Source organism: Grammomys surdaster, unplaced genomic scaffold (assembly GCF_004785775.1).
Source record: "Grammomys surdaster isolate TR1022 unplaced genomic scaffold, NIH_TR_1.0 211, whole genome shotgun sequence".
Taxonomy (NCBI): Eukaryota; Metazoa; Chordata; class Mammalia; order Rodentia; family Muridae; genus Grammomys; species Grammomys surdaster.
This window is the reverse complement of record NW_021604656.1, coordinates 9,804,955-9,827,381: the sequence shown is the minus strand read 5'-3', so window position 1 is coordinate 9,827,381 and position 22,427 is coordinate 9,804,955. Positions and strand designations below refer to the sequence as shown.

General features: G+C 38.7%; 1 protein-coding gene across 2 annotated transcripts; it reads left to right on the top strand.

The window, feature by feature from the left end:
* Positions 1 to 9,918: 9,918 nt before the first annotated feature.
* LOC114624853 (cathepsin J) lies at positions 9,919 to 15,350 on the top strand. 2 transcript variants are annotated; one of them, XM_028771975.1, is made up of 8 exons: positions 9,919 to 9,991; positions 11,237 to 11,373; positions 11,677 to 11,796; positions 11,931 to 12,077; positions 12,527 to 12,751; positions 13,101 to 13,263; positions 14,057 to 14,174; positions 14,953 to 15,350. In XM_028771975.1, the coding sequence occupies exons 2-8, from the start codon at positions 11,248 to 11,250 to the stop codon at positions 15,053 to 15,055; spliced, it is 1,002 nt and encodes a 333-aa protein (XP_028627808.1). In that variant the 5' UTR covers positions 9,919 to 9,991; positions 11,237 to 11,247; the 3' UTR covers positions 15,056 to 15,350. The 2 variants fall into 2 exon arrangements, with proteins under 2 accessions (XP_028627808.1, XP_028627807.1); XM_028771974.1 differs by having other exon boundaries at positions 11,674 to 11,796.
* Positions 15,351 to 22,427: the final 7,077 nt, after the last annotated feature.

Sequence of the window (22,427 nt, the reverse complement as noted above, 5' to 3'; positions counted from 1 at the left end):
CTGAATGGCTTCTCCATGGACAAAGGACACATTTTGCAGACAAAGCCTTAGCCTCAGAACAGGAAAAGCAATCTTTTCCTCCTACTTGTCCAATAGTGGGCTAAGAGCCAAAATATTTAAGAAACTAAAAACCTGCATAAATATGCCGATTTGAAAGTGGGATGCAGATCTAAACAGGGAATTCTTAAAAATGCAAACACATAGGGCTGAGAAACACTTTAAGAAATGTTCAGCATCATTAGCACTCAAGGAAATGCAAACCAAAGCTACTTTGAGATTTCAATTTACATCTGTCAGCATGGCTAAGATGAATAAAATAAGTGATCACTTATGATGGTGGAAATGTGGATTAAGGAGGCCCATCGTACATTGCTGTTGAGACTGTGAACTCATACAGTCACTACGGGAATCTGTATGACGACGCCTCGGGAAGATGAAAATGGATCAACCTCATGATTCAACTACATTGCTATTGGGCATATAGTGAAAGAATGATTCATCCCACAACAGAGACACTTGATCAATCATGGTCATTCTGATCTATTCAAAATATCAGAACTTTAAAACAACAGAGATATATGTCAGTGGATGAACGGGTTAAAAGAAGAAGTATTGTTCAGGCAACCAGAGCCCACAGGTTCTAAACCACCAGCCTGGGAGCACTTAGGGAGGGATCCATGGCTCCAGCTGTATATGTAAGGGTGGAGGGCCCTGTCGAGCATAGGTGGGAGAGGAGATCCTTGGTCCCATGAAGGCTGGATGCCCCAGTGGGTGGGAATTTGAGGGTGTGGAGGTGGGAATGGGGGGTAGGTAGGAGCACATCTGCAGAGAAGCAGGAGGAAGGATGAGGGGATAGGGGGTTCCTGGATGGGGTGGGGGAATGAGGTAAGGGGATAAGATATGAAATGTAAATAAAACATCCAATAAAAAAATTTTTTTAAAAAAAGTTAAGCTTACAGGTAAATCGATGGAAATAGAAACAAATGATCGTGATTCAGGTATTCAAGACCTATAAAGACAAATATGGTATGTTTTCTCTTCTATGTGGGTGTTATCTGTGAAGTAAATGATAAGCAAGCTACCATTCATAAAACACAGAAGTTAGGTATAAGTAATGTACTTATGGAGGTGATGATCAATCTTCCCAGGAAATAAAGTATGATAGATAATAGACATCAGCATCATAAAACAGGACTGTCTAGTGGGGAGGAGGAGGCCTATTGGACAAGAGAGAGAGTAAAAGGAAAGATAGGTAAATGTAAGGGCCATCCAAAATGTACTGTGGGTACTTAATACTCTAGAAACTTCCAAAAAATACATACATATATGATAGACATCAAGATGAAGTCACCAAGTAACAGATAGAATGGAGGACTGAGCCTTGGTATCTATATCTGTTTCCTGTGCCCTTTCTTGACCTCATTTTTTTCTGTGTGTTTCTTTTGTCCTTCCCTGATGGGTTTGTTTTTGTTTTTTCATGCGCTGTTTTGTGTTTTCTTTTATTATTTTTTTATTATTATCCTTTAGATGCCTGTTTATTTTCCTACAATAGATAGAAAAGGAGTGCATGACAATATCAGTGGATAGAGGGAGAAATTGGGAGAAGTTGATAAAGGAGAAAACATACTCCTTGACCCAGCCTGTGCGGGTCAGTCAACAGGATTTAGCAAGAGAGAGAGTGGGGATGGAAGGGCAAGAGACTCAAAGAATGGAAACAAGACAGAGAGTCTGATCAAGTCCCCTTTATTGAAAGGAAACCCTGGGTATTTATAGGCACAAGCAGGGGAACACAGCTGAAAGCACTTTGCCACGCGCCTTGCAGCTGTGGGCCACATACAACAAAACAGGATATGTGAGAAAAACAAGATGTTTATCAGAGTGTGCTTAGCTGTTGTGAGATGTTGAAAAATAAGTCTTTTGTCAGGGTATATGGCCTAAGATGGCTACAAAGATGATAGCCGCTTTCTGCTAGGAGCCGGCTCCCAACAGGTCCACCTTTTTAATTTTTTTAAAAAGGAAGTCTGGAAAAACTTACAGAAACCGTCTCTGTCTTAGGTCAGAACAAAGGACCCCAGCCTCCCTGTCCCATCTTTGGATACTCAACAGCTATTGGTTGAGCTCTTGTCTTAGGATGGTGAGGCCTCCCAGTTAGGGGCAAGAGTCTTGAGGTGTTCTCTTACCTGTCATTGACTATCTGGCTTAACACGTAAGCTAGGGGTTAATCTTCATCAGTCTTGATGGCAGAGGTTTTAGAGTCCTCTACTTCCAGCCTGTAATAACGGACCTGTATGGGTTTCATTTGAATAGCACCCATCTGTTGTCATACAAAAGCCATCAGTCTGTTGAACAGCATGAACCCAAGAGACAAGAAACTTAACAATGCCTGAATGGTCAGTATAAAAGCAACACATTTTTTTAAGGGCAACACACAACCCCCTCTGTTGGAGGAGTAAAAAGTATAAGCCTCTTCTATTCTGTACCACTATTTCAGCTAAGGAAGATAATGAATTTTACAAATGTAAAATAGCAGGTTCTATTATTTCTAAATCTAAATCTATAGAAGTACAAAACCGGTCATAGCTTTGATCTTAACAAAACAAGTAAGGAAATCCCCATCCCTGCTCCAATCCATCCTAAACCCAAAAAAAAACAACTATAGTAACTGTGGTAATGGGTTCTCTCTTGGATCAAAACAATGTACCCCACTAAATCCTAAGTCAGGGAACCAAGAGTCCAATAGAGCCACCCTGGAGGTGCAGGTGGTGATGTCTCCTTCCGCAATGAGAGCTCCCCAGGTCAGGTTTGCTGATTGATCTATCTGTTCTGGTTTGAAGACAATTGTGAAGCATCTTCATGTTTCCTGCAAAGAAAAAATATGTTTCTCAGGGTGTTTCTCCTCCCTGGATTTATTATTATTGTCTATTTGTTTAATCAGTCTCTCTGGCAGCCAGTGTGCGGCATCCACCATTTGGGAATATATGCAGACAGAACCTCTTCCCCAGAAAAGCACTGGATCTGGCCCATTCCATGTTCCAGTTAATGGGTCTTTCTAGAGGCCTGTTGCAAAATTCTTTTTGGTATCAGGATGCCAAAATCTATCTGCAGCAGATTTTCCTTCAGAATCCAAAGTTAAAAAATTTAAAATTTCTGGGGGATCCCTTAGTAGAGTATCATTCCCCCTTTTAATTTTTTCAAATTGATTTTTCACTAGCAACTGAGCAGCTTGTAATTTTTTGGTGGTTAGGGACCACTGATCCACCCAGATGGGCGAGTCTCACTTCCAGGTGATGGGATCAGCACAACACCCTAGGGTGCAGCCGAACGAATAGCCCCCATCAAAAATACCCCAAGCCTCTTCATCCAGTGTTACCATGGACCTCAATAGGATGAGTAATCCCATCTTCACTTTTCCCTAATCCTTTCCCTGGGGAGAATCCAGAGTTTATTGTTTGAGCTGTGATTACTTCATTAGGGCTGCACATAGTCAACCCCAACTGGGATAACAAATCTCGGCCCCAGAGATTAATGGGAATGCCCATTCCCCAATTTGTAGGCTGCCATTTTGTCCTATTAACAGTGTCCTTTGTTTTACAGAAGCTTTTCAGTTTCAAGAGGTTCCATGTATCAATTGTTGATCTTAGAGTCTGAGACATTGGTGTTCTGTTCAGGAAATCTTCTCCTGTGTCAATGCATTCAAAGCTATTTCTGAAATTCTCTTCAATTAGATTCAGGATATCTGGCTTTACATTGAGGTACTTGATCCACCAGGACTTGAGCTTTATTGCAAGGTGATAAATTATTTAACAGAGTTGAAAGACAAGGAAACAAGGAAAATTTTCTGTGATACATGCTAATGGAGTTATGTCTCCCAAACTAACTATGATAGCTAATCATGGTTGTTACCTGAATATACAAGGGAAAGGAAAACTCATGTGAGAAACAGCAGATTGATCAACCTGTGGGCATGTCTTTAAAGCATTTTTCCTGACTACTATTCAATGTAGAGAGCTCAGCCCCCTGAGTGTGATATCATCTCTACACTGGTGGGCTATGGCTGTACAATAAATGGGATGTTGCTATGATAGACCTGACTATGTTTCTTTGTAAGAGAATTTCAATGACATTTGGAAGCTTCTCATGTAAAAGCCATTGTGTGCTCAGAGCTTAATGTGTTACTCAGTGTGTTCTGTAAATTATGGGGAAATGCAGAGGAAAGAACAGATGTCCAATATAGTTGTAGGTTTTGTCTGTTTGAAGTAATGAGGGAAAAGATAATAAAGTAGTGTAAAAATTGTGTCTAGAAAGAAACACATATTACTTCCACACATAGCTGCCAAGACTCATTCCATAAATGTAAGAATGATAACAAAATCATTTGGGTTAATTTATAAATGATGCTGTGTACTAGCAATGATGTAATATGTGTGAGACAAAAATTTGCCACCAGGAAATTTGGTAAGAATGAGAAATCAAGAGCAAGGTCCAGATAGGCCACCAGGCAGCTCAGATATGACCCTAGCACAAGACATACCTATTATATGATAATGAGCTAAACCCAAGCTAATATTGATGTGCTATTAAATCAGCCCCAAGCAGTGAGTTCTGATAATTCAAAGATGCTACCCAAAGAAAGGATTTAAAAACAGAACTATGGAAATAGTCTACAGTATTGCACTTCTGTCCTTCCATGACATGAGTTCACTAGCCTATGTATTGGCATGCATTTGCAAGAGGATTAAGACTCTGTGCATCGTCTCAGTGACTATTGACTTTCAGAATTGTAAATAGATTCACACAAGCCTTCTTGTCAGTCATAAACATAGGCTAAGCTCACCAGGACCTCCTGAGCTCCCATCATCAGTGCCATCCTCCCAGCCTGTCACAGTACAGGACGTCACAGTAGATGTGGGTTGAGCCTGCAAACTTCCAAAGCATTCTCCTTGGAGAAAATTCCCCAGTAGAATCCATCAGCAGTCTTTTCTGTATAAGTACTGTTTCTCACTTCATGAGATATCTTTTAACTTTTATATTAGCATGATATTATAAGAAATTTTTATGTGAATGTACTGAATATATTCCAAAGACAAGTCATTTGTGAGCATATTAATTTCCTAGTGCCTTACAACCTTTATGCCCATGCACAATAATACTTCATGAAAATTACCCACATTAAGGACAAAGTGATTTTTGGTTCCTGGAAGTTATTTCTGGTGTTAATAACAACTTATTGGCTCTTACAGGTGAAGTATCTGGCTCCTTGTGGCCAGGGATTCAGAGCAGCAATGAGACATCCAAGGCTGTGATGTGTTCATGAAGCCTCATCAGGGTTTTAGAATGCATGTTCCTTGTGCCTTATTGTGAACTAATATCATATTGAGGGCATATCTCAGCAGAATTATTTTTCTGGTTTTAAACAACTAAATACCAATTCAATAAGGAAGATATAGAATTGGAAGTCTGAGAGGGGGAGAGATAACGAGGGAGAAAGAGGATATAGAGCCTTCTGTCTATCAGAGGTCACATAGGTTGATGTGACACAGGAAAGGGGAACTGTTTTGGCCCAAGGCTTCTATTCCTGTTGACTCACTCTTTCCGGCTGATTGTATCTATCTCTTTATGCTCAGAGAGTACCTGACCCAAGGTCCAGAGTCATTGGTCAGTGGAACACAGAGTCTTTCAAACTAGAGTTCACTGTAATTGCCTAATGCAAAATCACTCTGGCGTCTTTGTGCATTCTGACAATTTTCCTCTCACAGATCACATATTCTGCCAAAGGAGGGTCTTAGAGGTATATGTTAGAGATTGAAGAATGGGTCAATACATTTAGAAGGGAGAAATGAAGAGCAGATGTCTTTAGAGAGGTCACCAAGCAAATTAAGACTAAGTGTAAACTCAGTCTTCTATGCTTAGTTGAAGGTTTGTGTGCTTTACCGTGAAAAGCTTCTACAGATGAAGAGCAAGAAGGACTTTCTGTTATTTCCTCCTTCTCAGTGAACACAGTTCTTCATACGTGTCTATAAAAGGTGGTTGTCATAATAAAATTTAACTGGCCTACCTGATGTTACAGAGTTGTGACAAGCTGCTTCTGGACACAGAAAAGATAGACATATATATGCATGTGAATCCCACCCATTTCTGAGAAACTCAACGGTATTGAAGGTGGTGAAGACCGCAGGTGTCTCAGACCCTGAGAAAACAGGGTAAGCATTTTTTTTCTACCCAGTTTTTATAGGCCCTAGGTAACATATGAGAAAAAAAATCATGTTGAAGAATTGAAAACAATTTAAACAATTTACAGAAAGCTATGATGCAGAGCCAAGAACATGATCAAGATGTGAGCAAGGAATCCTTAAAAGACAGCCACCATGGCAGAGATTAGTTGGTAGTCTTTACGCTAATTCCCAGGAAAGAAGCAGAGGAAACATAAGTTGTATTTTGAATAGTACTTGCTGGCAATACTTATTTTACTGATATGTCAAAGAGAAGATTTGGAGGTCAGGTACACCAGAATTTAATTCCAGTTCCTGGACCCCACTCCTGGAGAGGACATGTTTTTTAAAGTGCAAGTTGACACATTCAGCCTCTTTCTCTGTTTCCTATTTTGTGTTCTTCCCATTTATCTCCTTTTATTTTTCAGTTGGTTCCTATTACAAAACTAGTATCAATCAGTTATAAACTCTGATATTAAGAAATTGTGTGTTTACATTCTCACACTGAGGCTTCTTTTTTTACCATTTATTTCCAGAATTTTTCATATTTGGGTCAGATTTACAGGTAACTGTACCAAATGAAAGGCCTGTCTATCACATAAATAATTAATGTAGAGCATCAATGGTTTCCCTCTGTCTGTGTTCAGAGACACCATTAGCATTCTAATGGGAAATTTTGATAAGCCCTGCTGAGAAAGTCTCCATTGAGGTGGGAACCATTATCTCATTGAGAAAGACACTATGCTACTGTTGTGCTTTGGTCCTATCATCAAAATTACTTCTCTGGGCATCATGGTTAACATCATTTTCATAGTTGATTATGCCTTATAAATGCTGTCAGAACATCACCCATTAAGATGATGCTGTACTTGATGTTTTACCAGAAATAAGAAAATAATAGACTTCCACAGGTAAGGTAGCCTTTTAAATTTTTTATATGAATAAGAAACATAAAAACAATACCTGTGGGTCTAAGCCTATTCAAATCATACTTACTAGAATAAACTCTGTAGAGAGTGAACAAAATTCTGACTGAATATATGCTGTTGAAATGGCCATGGCCATGTCAATAACCCCAGTGCCTCAGAACCATGGAAATGGCAAAGACTTCCCTCTATGCAGAAAGGAGAATTGGCCTTTATCTAAAATCAGTGCATATTTGATATACATCGATGATACCTGGTTGCACAATATTTCATTAATTCTAAAGATATCTCATATTTATTCTCCATAGTTATCCATTGTCCATTTCCATAATCTGTATCTTACCTTATGGATTGTTATTTTCTCAAAAAATGCTTAGAGAAAATCACTCTTGGAGTCTTGTTATGATCAGTGGAAAATGAGATGAAGTGATTTGTGATGAGACATGAAGGTACATAAGTACTGTCATGGGGTTGCTCCAGGAAGAAGTCATCCCCATTTGTAAGGACCTGGCAGTCATGGAAATCATAGCATTTGTGAAAATTGTCCCTGACATGTTGACTTGTGTTCAAAGGGAACATAAGATGAGTAACACGGAGATGCCCTGTCTTGTTCTAGGCAGTTTACACTCCTCCTGTCATCTTAAAACTCCATGACAGCAGTTTTCAAACTTCACTGGGAATCGGGATAGTCCTAGGGTCTAGGGCATACTTCAGTGACTGCCACAGCATTGAACTAAAACCTACAGCAATCACCCAGACAAATCCCAGCATGAAGGAAAGGAAATGTGCAGAAAGCCCTACCACTAGTGTACTGGCTGGTTTTGTGTGTCAACTTGACACAGGCTGGAGTTACCACAGAGAAGGGAGTTTCAGTTGAGGAAATGCCTTCCTGAGATCCAGTTGTAAGGCATTTTCTCAATTAGTGATCGGGGGAGAGGGCCCATTATGAGCGATGCCATTCCTGGACTGGTAGTCTTGGGTTCTATAAGAAAGCAAGCTGAGCAAGGCAGGGGACGCAAGCCAGTAAGTAACATCCCTCCATGGCCTCTGCATCAGCTCCTGCTTCCTGAACTGCTTGAACTCCAGTCCTGACTTCCTTTGGTGGTCAACAGCAATGTGGAAGTGTAAGCTGAATAAACCCTTTCCTCCTCAACTTGATTCTTAGTCATGATGTTTTGTGCAGGAATAGAAACCCTGATTAAGACACACTAGTCAAGAAGCTATTCACAAATAATAGCTGCTTGAAGAAAGAATATCAGATTTCTCCAATGGTGTAACACTGGGTATGTCACACATGGTCTAAGGCAGTCTGTATGCTCAAGAATAGCTGGCCAACATAAAACAGATACTATGTTTTAGTGGCTTTTTTTTTCCTTTTAGCAGGTGAGAAGAAAGAGCATGAAATCACACTGGTAGGTAGAGAAAAGGGATCTAAGATGAGTTAGGGGAAGAGAAAGAATATGATAAAATTACACTGCATGATATTTACAAAGAATAAATTAAAAAAATAAGTTGAAAGTCTGAAGTGTGAAACAAGCAGAAGATAAACAGAGCATTGCGGACTGTGTGAAATACAGTAAGAGCTGCAGACTCTTGATGTTTTAATTTCTCTAGAAATCTTACATGAACCTAAAATACTTATCTTTCACTATATCCCCAATATCTAGCCATTTTTTAGGTAGTATATGATATTGGGTCGATAAATACCATAAATTTCTTCTCTGATCTAAGGAAGCCACCACACGCAATAATCAAATGTGGTGTCTCTGTGCCATGTGATATAATAGGAACTGAAAAAATGTAAGCCATTATTATAAGATAATAAATTTCTTAATTGTTCCACTTTTTAATACTGCTGCAATGGAAACTATGTTTCATCAGGACTCTTGTAAGGAAAATCACTCAACCCAAAGCAGTAGCCAAATATCTACCAAGAGTAAAAGGAAGTGTGGGTGCTAAGGGAGAAGGTAGAGTAGAGGATTACTTTTAGATTACTGCCCAAAGCTACCTTGTAAAGAAAATCCTTCTAAATGTCTCTCCGTGGTGCTAACACATGGGCCCCTATGGACACCAAAATGTGTCTCAAAAAATGGTAAATATAGACATTACCAGTTGTGTGTTGCCACAATGAAGAGTGATAGGTAAAATGGTGATTCTAGATTGCAGTTCAATTTAATCTCCAAGAGAAGAGCTAGAGAGTTTCATGAGATCCCTTCATAGCCCACTCATTCATAGTTCCTATTATGGATAAGCTTTAAACATCACTTTCCACTTTGGGAGTCACTGACTCCCAAAGAATCTCGTGAGATCCAGCTGTGTTACATGCTGACACAGGAGAACAGGGGTCAGTGTTCTCATAGGATCCAACTATAGATGTGGACTAAACACAAAATAGAATATATTGACTCCACACCAGAGATGGTGACTAAAACTTCTCATTCTAGACTGCAAGTGTACAACACCACAAATCTCTTCTAGTTAATACAATCAGGAAACAGAAGGCCAGATATAATGTGATCCAAGACCTACAGGATTGCTATCTAACTTCCTTTGACAAGGTCAACAAATTTAGCTCCCCACTGTCAACAGGGTCATCTTTCCAGCGTAAAGCTCAACCTTCTGGCGTCAGAATGAAGTCATATCTCAGAAAAAGCCTGAAGTCCCAGTGCCTGGAGGCCTAATCCAGCCACCAACACAGCCAATCAGAAGAAGGGCAGGACTGAGGGATGGGGCCATCTCTCCACATACTTAGGATTTAAAGTCTGAGTGAGGCGCTGCTGATCAGACCTCACGACCACAGCAACCTCTGAAGAGTTGAGTTTGTGGAGTGGACTAAGGCAACATCAGTCACTACAGGTGAGGCCCTGCCTGTGCCAAGGCAAAATGGGAAGCTATCTTGGTGGGGAGACTTGAGAGACTCCATGGAGACTCAGGCAGATCTCTGTGAGGGAGAATATATTCTAAGGATCAGCAGCTCTTCTGTGTTTAGGTAGAGGGGAGAGACCGGAAAAGGCATAGAAGAATCCAGGTGTCTTTCACCCCAGGTCTACGTTTGTATAGGTTCCCAGTAAGTGCAAGTCTTGATCTGTCACCAGTGAATGAAAGAGGGTACCATGCACACTGTCGTTATTATCTCCTAGGAAATATAGATTTTTTCGTGCACATAATCTCTTGGTAAATCTGTTTGCAATTGACTTGTTCAGATGCAGTAGAAGCAGCCATGTCCCTAGCCAGGTCCTTTGGAGCGAGTGATGCTTTAGAGATCTAGAAATTCCTGAACCTGAAATCCCATTTAAAGATTGCTATTGTATGCCACCTCCACTTGTGAATCTGGCTTCTTATGACTCATCCATGTGACACTATGGAAAGTTTAGTTACATGATCCCAAATGCAGTACAAAAGGAATGTTACCTATGATTTTTTCCAACATTCATCACAGAAGACATTTCACAAAGTTTTGATTCAAGAAGGGAGGTTTCAAGACAAGCCCACTACCTGATATATTAGAAAAGGTTATTATGCCCTATAGCCCCAACTCTTGGTCTCACAATGGAATTGTGATACAATATAGCAGAGGTTTTAAATCAAGGGTCAGTGATATCTTAAGTTTATGTGGTATTTGTTTGTTTGTTTTGGGGTTTTGGTTTTGTGGTTTTTTGGGGGGTTGTCTTGTTTTTGTTTTTTGGGGTATTTGTTTTGCTTTGTTTTGTTTTTGTGTGGTTTGGTGTTTTTCTTTCAGTTTGGGGGGTTCTTTTTTGTTTTCTGTTTTGTATTTTGTTTTGTTTTGTTTTGTTTTTGCCTCTGGTCCTCAGTGTTTAGGTAGATCTTTCTCAAATAGGATAAAATACACCTGAAGTTTTCATTGATAGAATTCTGGGCATGTGTTCTTCAATTTGCTTCAGATCTAATATCTACACATGGTTAATTTATTTTAAACTTATCCCAAGCCTGTTTATTTTACAGTCTGTTAAGAAAAAGTGTTTGGAAGAATATTTTAAAGAAATTTATTGACCGTGGATGGCTTATTTTTCTTAGGAAAGAATAAGAAGACATTTATACAATATTGGTATAGTCATGTCTTCATCTCTCATTCCTCTCCAGGTTTTTGAGACATGACTCCTGCTGTCTTTCTGGTGATCCTGTGCTTCGGAGTGGCCTCAGGTGCCCCAGCACGTGATCCCAATTTGGATGCTGAATGGAAAGCCTGGAAGATTAAATATGCAAAATCATACAGCCCGGTCAGTAAACTGAAAACTGTGCAGAAGGGCCTAAGAGTCAATTGCCATTGCTGCTGCAAGTGTCTAGACACATTATGGATCACAGAGCCCCTACACACACACACCATCACTGTGAGATTATCTAACCACAGTAATTGTGAGCATAGGGTGACCATATTCTGTTTTACTCGGTATGAGAAGAATGTGTGGGAATAGTATACTGAGACTACTCTTCTTGGTCTCTATTCACCTGCAGCAGTAACTGCACCTAGCTTCTCTAGGAGTTTAGAAAGAAATGGCATCCATTATGCTCATTTACAGGAGGAAGAAGAACTGAAGAGAGCAGTATGGGAAGAAAACATGAAAATGATCGAACTTCACAACATGGAGAATGGCCTGGGGAAGAATGGCTTCACCATGAAAATGAATGCCTTCGCTGACATGGTGAGTGTGACATGGATTGCTTCACGCTGTGTTCTCTTAAGTGCTTTACATGGACTGTGGTGTGTGTGTGTGTGTGTGTGTGTGTGTGTGTGTGTGTGTGGCCTTGTTTCATATTAATGTTATTTTCCTTGAAGACTGGTGACGAATTCAGAAAATCAATGAACAATATTCTAATTCCGGCTGCTGTGACAGATCCAAGTGCCCAGAAACAGGTGTCTAATGATTTACCCGATTTTAAGGATTGGAGAAAGGAAGGCTATGTGACTCCTGTACGGAATCAGGTAAGACAGTGGCACATAGCCGATGTTCTTAAACCACTTTGAAAATAAATTACTTGATATCTTTGTGTGGGTGTTGAGTGTGGAGAGATGTGCAGTTCATTTATTCTTCTATAAAAACTTCTTACATATGTACAATGGAAATTTATCCTAGCAATCTACCACATACACACTCTCTCTAGAGATTGTCCTCTACCACATCTGTCTCTGGAATTTAGTCCATTTGTTGTTTCTGTTATCATTAATAACCCATAAAACCAATGGGTCCTGCTCAAATGTTCCTGTGTGTGAACACCATTGGGGGATGAAAAAACTGACCTCTAGGAGAGTACCATCCTTTCCTTGGCATCTAGTGACTGCCAATACATCATTTCCATAAGTTATTGTGCTGTCTATGTTGTTGCTGGCATTGATATTTATTTATGTATGACAATATTTTCTAACCAACTCAGGGTAAATGTGGCTCTTGTTGGGCTTTTGCTGCTGCTGGTGCCATAGAAGGTCAAATGTTCTCTAAAACTGGCAACCTCACCCCTCTAAGTGTGCAGAACCTACTGGACTGTTCTAAAACTGTAGGAAATAATGGCTGCCATTGGGGTACTGCAAACAAAGCATTCGAGTATGTTTTTGAAAATAAAGGTCTGGAGGCTGAGGCAACCTATCCATATGAAGAAAAAGTAAGTAGACTTCCTATTTTGTCATTATATCTCACCCTTAAGCATAGAGACACCCTTAAGCATGAAGACAGCTGTCCCAGCTTCCATGCACATGGAAAATATACAGACTTTTCCATATATAATGAAGATTTCCCCCTATAAAAGTTTCTTATGGACAGGGAAACCTGTGAGGTGTCATTGAAGGCAAGAGAACTGATCCTCAGTTCCAGGTCTTTCAGTTTATTTCACTTCCTGGGATGACTTATAGCCGTCCAGACATGGAGATGTTCAGCAGTGCTGTGGTTCTGATTCATACTCCTCAGAAGGCAGGTGTCAGTGACTGAGTCTCTTATCTCTTTACTATTTAAAGGAAGGACCCTGCAGGTACAATAGTGAGAATGCCAGTGCTTATATCACAGATTTTGTGAAGCTCCCTCCAAATGAGATTTACCTATCGGTTGCTGTAGCATCTATTGGGCCCATCTCTGCAGCAGTTGATGCTTCTCATGACTCTTTCATCTTCTACAATGGAGGTAAGCATATTTCCTTCTAGATGTCAAAAAAAGGAAAAATCTTGTGACATCCTGATGCCATGCCATGCTATGCTCTTATCTATAAGATTGTATGTGAGTTTGGGTTTCTCGTTTGCCTTCCCTACCCATTCATACTGAGTCCTGTCTTTAACTGCTATGACCCTCTCATGAAAGTAAGTACATCGTATGTTGTAAAATTTATGTTTAGCTTATTTTTAAACTATCCCCAATTTGGTGGATGCTTTAGATTTTTTGTGGAGACTGTACATCTGAAATCAAATTATTAATGAGTCTCTTGAATTAAGTAACTTCTATTTAGGGACTTTTACTTGGTATGGGATTCTAGTGAAAAAAATTAAATATTTTTATATGCACCTAGGTATAATGTCAAGCTTTCCAAGTTCCTCAAAATAATGGCTCTGAGACTTAATTATATATTAATAAGTGTTTAGACCTGTTCACTGACTAGCTCATATCTTAATTACCTGTTTATTTTATTGTAGCTTCTGTCATGTGACTGGTTACCTGATCCCCGGTTTCATATGACTGTCTTCTTCTGTGTCTTGAATGAATCTTCCTGTGCCTAACAATTTTCCCATAAGTCTTCTATCTGTACCAGAACTTCACCTCCCTACTTCCTGTCTAAGCTAATAGGCCAATTCATTTTATTCTTACATCTGATTGTGATTTGCATCATTTCAGGAATCTTCGACAATGCCTCCCTATTATTGGTGGCAGTGCTCACTGTCCTGTATACTTTGCGTCTCATGTCAGCTTCCATTTTATTTCTCAGGCATTTACCATGAGCCAAATTGCAGCAGCTATTCTGTGAATCATGCAGTTCTGATCGTTGGCTATGGATATGAGGGAAATGTAACAGATGGCAATAACTACTGGCTCATCAAGAACAGGTATAATTGCCAACATTTTTATATTTGAAATTCTAGGGGCTGAAGAGATGGTTCAATGTTTAAGAACACTGGGTGCCATTCCAGAGTATTCACAGATGGATTATTTCCTGCAGTCAATGTTTAAGTATACAGCCTAGAAAACATTGTCCCACTTAAATTGAACAAAGTCTATTCCTGTTTTCTTATGTACATAAATGAGGTATGTGTACATGCATGCATGCATGCTTGCATGTCTATGAACATCTATATGTGCAATTGAGACCTGATGTTAACATCAGTTGTCTTTTAATCATTATCCATCTTCTATATTGTGGCAGTGTGTCTCACTGATCTAGGAGTTTAGGGTCTAGACTGGCTAGCCAGCTTCCTACAGGTATATCTGTCCCTATATCTGTAGGACTTGTACTGTAGGGACACTACTGTGTTAATCTGGCTTTTAAACAGCTCTTTACATTGGTATCCAGTCCTTAATCTCTGAGCTCTCCTACAGCTTGGAGAACCTACTCACATATGTGTGATCATAACCTTCCCATTCTATCACTGGTTTCTTGGTTGTCAGTGTTATTTTGTGTCATTGCTTTTTTAAAATCTCGCACATGTATTAGCACTGAAACACCCTTTCTCTGCTGTAGTCTTCACAGTCCTGGTGTGAGGTGCCTCTTGGTACTTAGGAGCAGGTCTTCAACTTTTTTTGCTCCTTCTGTTACGTTGACCTCTTGCCAGCTGTTGCAGTAAGTTCATGTTCTTTATAATTAATGAAATACACATTTCCTTTCAGCTGGGGTGAAGAATGGGGCATGAATGGCTACATGAAGATTGCCAAAGATCGCAACAACCACTGTGGAATTGCTTCACTTGCCAGCTTCCCCAATATATTCTGAGCTGCCTGTTGGTCACAAAGGAGGGCATGGTGGAGACAGTGTTTAGTGCCTTCTACTTCACAGTAACCAGTCTCTCCTGAGTGCTTTCAACAGTTGAGTAGCTAAAAAGCTGCCATGTGGTGTGGAATCTGGAACCTGCTTGTTCTACAACATGGCAAATACCGCAATTAAATTCTGTACTGATGTCTCTTCATGATTCCTGCAGAAATTTGATTTTTCAGTTTTAGTGATTGTGCAAGTGGTATCTTTTAAAAGGTTAGATTGAAATATAGTTTGTAGCTTCTTTCTGTTTTGCAAAGTGTTTGTGTGCGTGTGTGCATGTGTGTGAGTGTGTGTGTGCATGTGTGTGTGAGTGCGTGTGCATGTGATCAAACAAGTAACTTATCTTGAAGACAGTACTGAGCATGGTGGTGGCCTTTGAGAAGAGTGAGTAGCTCTTCTGTTATGGGCTTTATTCCATTTTGGTCATAACCTGCTTACAGGATTCTACATACCAGAAACCTTGGTCTAAAAGATTATATGAACATTTCTGGGTTTGACACTTTTCAAACATCATGAATTTATGAACTTTCAATTCTCTGTGAATTGTGATGGCACAGTGTGTTATTCCACAGCGTTGTGATGAGCTGTGCTTCTCCCCTGTCTAACACCTCAACTATGTACTAACTTCCCTGTTACTGTATCAGAAACATCAAGGTCATCACAGGACTGTGGTTCAGGTGACACTTCCAGAATCTTTAGTACCTCAACATACACAAGTGGCAAGAGAAGCATTTTGATATAATTCTTTGTAAGCATTGTCCTATGGTGTTATGGTTTATTGTTGTCAAACCTTGAGCATATTACCTGATGCACTAAACTAGGCCATAGGCATGAATGAATGAAAAATAGTATGTATGTATGTGTGTATGTATGTATGTATGTATTCACATATATTCATATATAGCTTTATACACATGGGCTCGAACATTTAGTGCTACTCTTAGCCTATGTCCTAAGTGGATAATGCAACTGACCTATGCAGATTTGACTCCAACTTCTGATAGCCTGTATCTTTCATACTCCTTTATTGGAGTTAAGCTTGACTAAAATGTGTAAGGGAAAAGATGAAATCTAAATTGCTTTGCTTTTGAATTTTACTTAAACCTTTCATTTAACCAAGGCATAATATTTGTCCTTTAGGGAACAATTTTTAATTCAGTTTACATGTGCAAAAATGCACACACACACACAATCAGTGTAACTCAGTTGAAACATATTCAATAATTTCTATGAATCCTCTGGAGACAACTGGAAGTTTCTAGCTACTTGTGTTAGACTGTAACAGTATAGGTAGAGTAATTTCCTCTCAATTAGATGGACCAAACATTATCCACCTTATCTTTATCTTTCCTTCCCTCTTCCTTCCAATTTTTTCAGTGAATACTTTTCTGCTCCTTTTTAAATCTCTGCTTCTATACATTTGGTCTTTTTTATCTTCAGTGAGAAGAGTGAATAGTCATAGTGTCTGGGATAGTATGCATAAGATTTACAGAAAATCAAGCCAGCAAAGATCCCAGCATATATATGAGAGGCACAAAGGAAGTTTCACCCCATCTGAGAAGCTACTGAACATTGATGGTTTATTGAGGAGGGGGGAGCACATTTGTTCAGAGAAGTGAACCCTTGTAGGCTACCCACACGCCACATACAATGACGGGACTCAGTTGATAATAGAAACTTTTTTAAAATAAGGATAACAGATGCCATTTGGAGGAAAAGGCAAGAAGAAGGATAAGGGGAAATTGAAGAAGAAACTATAGTGAGTGAATGTGATCAAAGCACATTACGTGAATGAATGACTATTAGAGAGTCTCTTTTTTCTAAAATGTGAAAAAAAATCAGTGAAACCAAAATTTGTTCTTTGAAAAAATAAACAAAATTGTAAATCTTTAGCCAAATTACAAGAAAATAAAAGACAATCTAAATTAATAAAATTAGAAACAAGAAAGGAGACATTACAGCAGATGTCTATAAAATCTACAATAATCACTAGGACCTATTTTTAAACCCCCATATTATTTCATGAAGAAATATTAAATAAATAAATAAATAACAAAATATATGTCAAACATAAAACCAAGAAAACTACCTCTCCAGGCATTCATATATATTCCAGATCATGGGTCTTTGTGCCCATGTGCATAGTGTCTTCAGTAGTGATGGTTTACCTTGGTGATAGCCAATGGGTCTCTAATTGGACATAAGAGATGCTCAACAAGACAGATGCTGTGTCTAGTATTGGAAACCTAGGTAACTACTCAGTACTAGTGAAATCATACTTGTAGAAGGAGAAGAATCTACAAGCAATAATTTACTAAATCAGCACAATCCCTGACAGTACTATATGAACATTGTTCTTATAGTCATGGATAAGTATAGGCATCATCTATCATCAACAAAATGTCTCTTTGCAGCCATTCATAAAACCACAATCAATGAGAATACAAGTTGTAGAGCCTAGTCCCAATGGACACATCTACAAAATACTCACACATCAAAGACTTAGGAAATATTGTGTGAGGGAGAGAAAGAAAGAAAGAAAGAAAGAAAGAAAGAAAGAAAGGAAGAAAGAAAGAAAGAAAGAAAGAAAGAAAGAAAGGGAAAAAGAGAGGGGAAAGGGGAGAGGGGAGGGGATGGAAGGGGAGGGGAGGGGAGGGGAAGGGAAAGGGAAAGGGAAGTGAAGGAAAGAATGAATCAGGAATAATATGACCCTTTACAGAAAGATTTGCTGCCCCCTGGTGTATGTTCTTTGCCTTGTAATAAAACATGAAATGAGATACAGTGATAGAAGACATTATCCTTGCACTCGTTTAGAGTTGTCTGAAATAGTACGCTGACAATAGAACTTGGGCAACAAGTAGGCGGAAGGCATATCCATGCCTCTCCTTCTACTTCTTCAGATAGAGTCCCCCCAGTCTCATCCATAGTGCTGGAGCAGAACACCATCTGCAGCCTTTCCTCCCTGCTGCATTTACTGTGCATCCCACAGAGCATCCTCACTTAACATCCCTCTCCCCACTTGCTGTTTTAGCTCAAACCCTAATTACATCAAGCATTCTCTGATAACTCACAAAACACTCCTCACAAGGAAGCAGGTAAGCTGACTGAAGATCTCCCCAACTTTCTTCTGTTCCTTCAGATCCAGGTTCCCAGTCTCATCCCTGGTGCTATAGAAGAACCCCTGGGGTGAATCTCTTAATGTTTCCCAGATTCCAATGAGACAAAATTAACAGACCCTGGTTAGTGCTCTGTTCTACTCCACCCTATGAACCCTTTCAGAACTCTGCCTATCCCCTCATTCCTAAGTATAAGATACCAGTACCCAGAAACACATTTATCTAGAACCTCCAACCACCACAACTATCAGGTCCAAAGAAAGTTCCCTATGAGGAAAACACAGCCATTGCACTCTCTAAAAATCAAGGAAAAAAGCAAAATTCAAGAAATAAAATATCAACTTCAATAAAGACAAATCCAGAAAACATCACCTAGACCTATAATCACTCCAGTCCCAGAAACTAGATGCCAGCACAAAAACAGTCACGAACATCCAAGACAATATATCTCCACTAGAGCCCAGCTATCCTATCATGGCAAGTCTTTAATATACCAACTTAGCTGAAGCATAAGGACTAGACCTTGCAACTTCCTGTATGAAGATGATAGAGGTCCTTAAGGAGAAAGTTAAAAAAATCTCTTAAGAAATGCAGTAAACAAAACTTGGAGTAAATAAATGAATCCCTTAAAGAAATCCAGGAAATACACACACACAAAGAAACAAACAAAACCCTATGGAAGGAAATAAATAAAACTTCATGAGACCTGAAAATGAATATGTAGTCAATGAAGAAAATGCAAACTGAGGGATTCTGGAAATTAGAAATTTAGGAATTCAAGCAGAAACTACAGCTGCAAATTTCACCAGCATAATAGAAGAAATAAAAGAGAAAACCTCAGATTTTGAAGATACAAAAGAATTTGATATATATAGGTCAAAGAAATTATTAGATCTAAAAAATGTTCTGAGACAAAACATTCAGGAAATGTGGGACATTATAAAAAGACCAAACCTAGGAATAGAAGAAGGAAAGAATCCTATCTCCAAGTCCCATAGTCTAGCTCTGGCTTTGCTCCTCAGTTCAGAGGAGGCTTGTGGAACCCCCAAGACCATCCTCCTTTTTATTGGAAACCTCTGGGACCCCAAAACTAACCAGCTTGGAACCATGCCCCAGCAACCATCCTAGTTGTATTTGACCACCACTCCACCTGGGGCTGACTGGTCCACGGCCTGCACAGTAGGGTTTCCCTATGACACAACCCGTAGAGTGTGGCCTGCCTGAGGTACAGTCAACAGAGTGGGGTACCCTGACCTCCATTATCTATCCCACTGTTCCTCGCACCTTCTTGAGAAGTTATGCTGCTATCAGAATCATCCAGCCAATACCACAGAAAATCAGATTCTTAAAGGATAGCTTAAGAATACAATCAGGAAGACACAGGGTAATACAGCACCATCAGAACCCAGCTATCATGCTAAAACAAACCCTGGATATCCTAATGAAACTAAAGCAGAAGAGGATCTTAAATCAAATTCTATAAAGATGATAGAGGCCATTAAAGAGGACATTAATAAATCCCTTAGAAAATACAGGAAAATATATTCAAGCAGGTAGAGGCATTAAAAGAGAAAGCAAATAAATATAAAGAAATACAGGAAAATACAATCAAAAAGGTGAAGGTATAGATAAAACTGTCCAAGACCTGAAAATGGAAATAGAAGCAATAAAGAAAACACAAACTGAGGCAATTCTGGAAACAGAAAACATTAGGGAAGAGAACAGGAACTACATACATAATCATTTCTAGCCAGATACAGGAGATGAAAGACAGAATCTCAAGTGTAGATGGCACCATAGAAGAAATCAATACATCAGTCAAAATGTAAAAATCTAAAAATTTCATGACAAAAAATATCCAGGAAATTTGGAAAAATCTGAAAAGACCAAATGCAAGAATAATAAAAATAGAAGAAGATTCCCAGCTCAAAAGCCCAGAAAACATCTTCAACAAAAACATAGAAGAAAAATTGCCCTAATCTAAAGAAAGAGCTGCTTATAAAGGTACAATAAGCTTATAGAACACCAAATAGATTGGACAAAAAAAGAAAATCCTCTTGCCACATAACAATCAAAACATTAAATATACAGAACAAAGAAAGAATTGTAAAAGCAGCAAGGGAATAATGTCAAGTAACATATAAATTCAGACCTATCAGAATTACACTACACTTTTCAATAGAGACCATAAAAGAAAGAAAGGACTGGGCAAATACCTTTCAGAATCTAAGAGACCACAGATGTCAGCCTAAACTACTATACCCAGCAAAACTTTTAATCACCAGAGATGGAAAAAAAACAAGATATTCCATGATAAAACTAAATTTAATTAGTATCTATCCACAAATACAGCTATGTAGAAGAACCAAAAGAAACAAACACACCCAAGGAGACTCAATGTCAGAAAATCATCAAACTAAGGGTTGAAATTAAAAGAGTTGAAGCAAATAGGGAAATACAAAGAATCAGCAAAAACCAAGAGCTTGTTCTTTGAGAAAAGCAACACAATCAGAAATGAAAGGGGGACATGACAAGAGACACTGGAGAAATCCAAAGACTAATTAGATTTTACTTCAAAAGACTCCATAAAATTGAAAAATGAAATAAAGGATTTTCTAGACAGATACCACTTACCAAAGTAAAATCAAAGTATCACAAGAATGATACAAATAGTCCTAAAACCCCCCAAGGAAATAGAAGCAGTCATTAAAAGTCTCCTCCCACTAAAGGAAACCCAGGCTCACATGATTTTAGTACAGGATTCTACTAGATCTTCAAAACAACTAAAGGAGATGAAGGGGATACAATTGGAGGCAAGAGGTCAAAATATCACTATTCACAGATGATATGATACTATACATAATTGACCTCAAAAACCTACCAGACAACTCCTACACCTGATAAACACCTCCAACAAAATGGCTGGATACAAAATCAACTCAAAAAATATCAGTAGCCATTCTTTATACAAACAAGAAATGCGCTGTGAAAGAAATTATGGACGGAGCACCCTTTACAATAGCAACAAATAATATAAAATATCTTGGTATAACTCTAACCAAGCAACTGAAAGACATGTATGACATGAACTTCAAATCTCTGAAGAAAAAAAAATTGAGGAAGGAATCAAAAGATGGAAAGATTTCCCATGCACAAGGATCTGTAGATTTAACATAGTAAAAACTGGCTACAACATCTGTTCAGAAATCATCTTGAAAGAATATGGCAGGTGAGTTTTCTAGAGATGGCTCACAATCTTTGCATGGCTCCAACAGGTGCACTCTGAGATGGAGGGTTCTCAGAGACTTCATCCCAGGATTGCTTCTCACTGCTGATATGCCTTTCCTGCCACTATTACATAGCCTAATGTTTCCTGGGCATCAGCTCACCCTATTGGTCAGATTTCCTTCAGAATCAGTATGAAGATGCACTGTTGTGCAGTAATGCTGTATAGAAGAACTTGTGATTTTATAATTCCTGATAATGATTTTATAAAATTCCTAAATTGATACAAGTATTCTCAGTCCCCCTATAGAATAAAAGCTGCAAATGGAGCTTTGAAATCTTTCATGTGCCATGGGTTAATTGCTCTAGAAAGCAAGCTTGAAACAAATTTATGTTCAAGAAAAACATCCTTTCTAGGTTAAGAATGAGGCCACTGGATGATAACTAAAGATGATAAACTGAATATGGGTAAATTTATTGTAAGAGAAAGAACATAAAATAAATGATGAACTAGTTTATCTATACAAGACTTCAAACTAATAAGACACAAATAGATGATTTGTCTCTTGACAAAACTGTGCTAACTTGTGACATAAAAATTACTCCTTTAAACTTATAATGAACTTAGGGAGCTAGAAAATATTAATCAATGTTTATTCAAATACTAATCTTAATGGACAGACATGTAAACAGTTCTGCTGTAACTTCTTAAGCCTTATGAACTATTGCCTTAAAATTGCTATGAATGTATGGAATGTAAAAAAAAATGCTTTAAAAATGTGATCATTTATCTTTAGAAGGTATAAAAATAAAAACCACAATAAAGTTGTTGTGATGCACTTTTCTGCTTCATCCAATATGTGTGTGTCTGTGTGTGCACTTGATTTTTTATTTTCTTTCTTTTTTTAATCTTTCTGTTCTCTCTCTCTCTCTCTCTCTCTCTCTCTATCTCTATCTCTATCTCTATCTCTATCTCTATCTCTATCTCT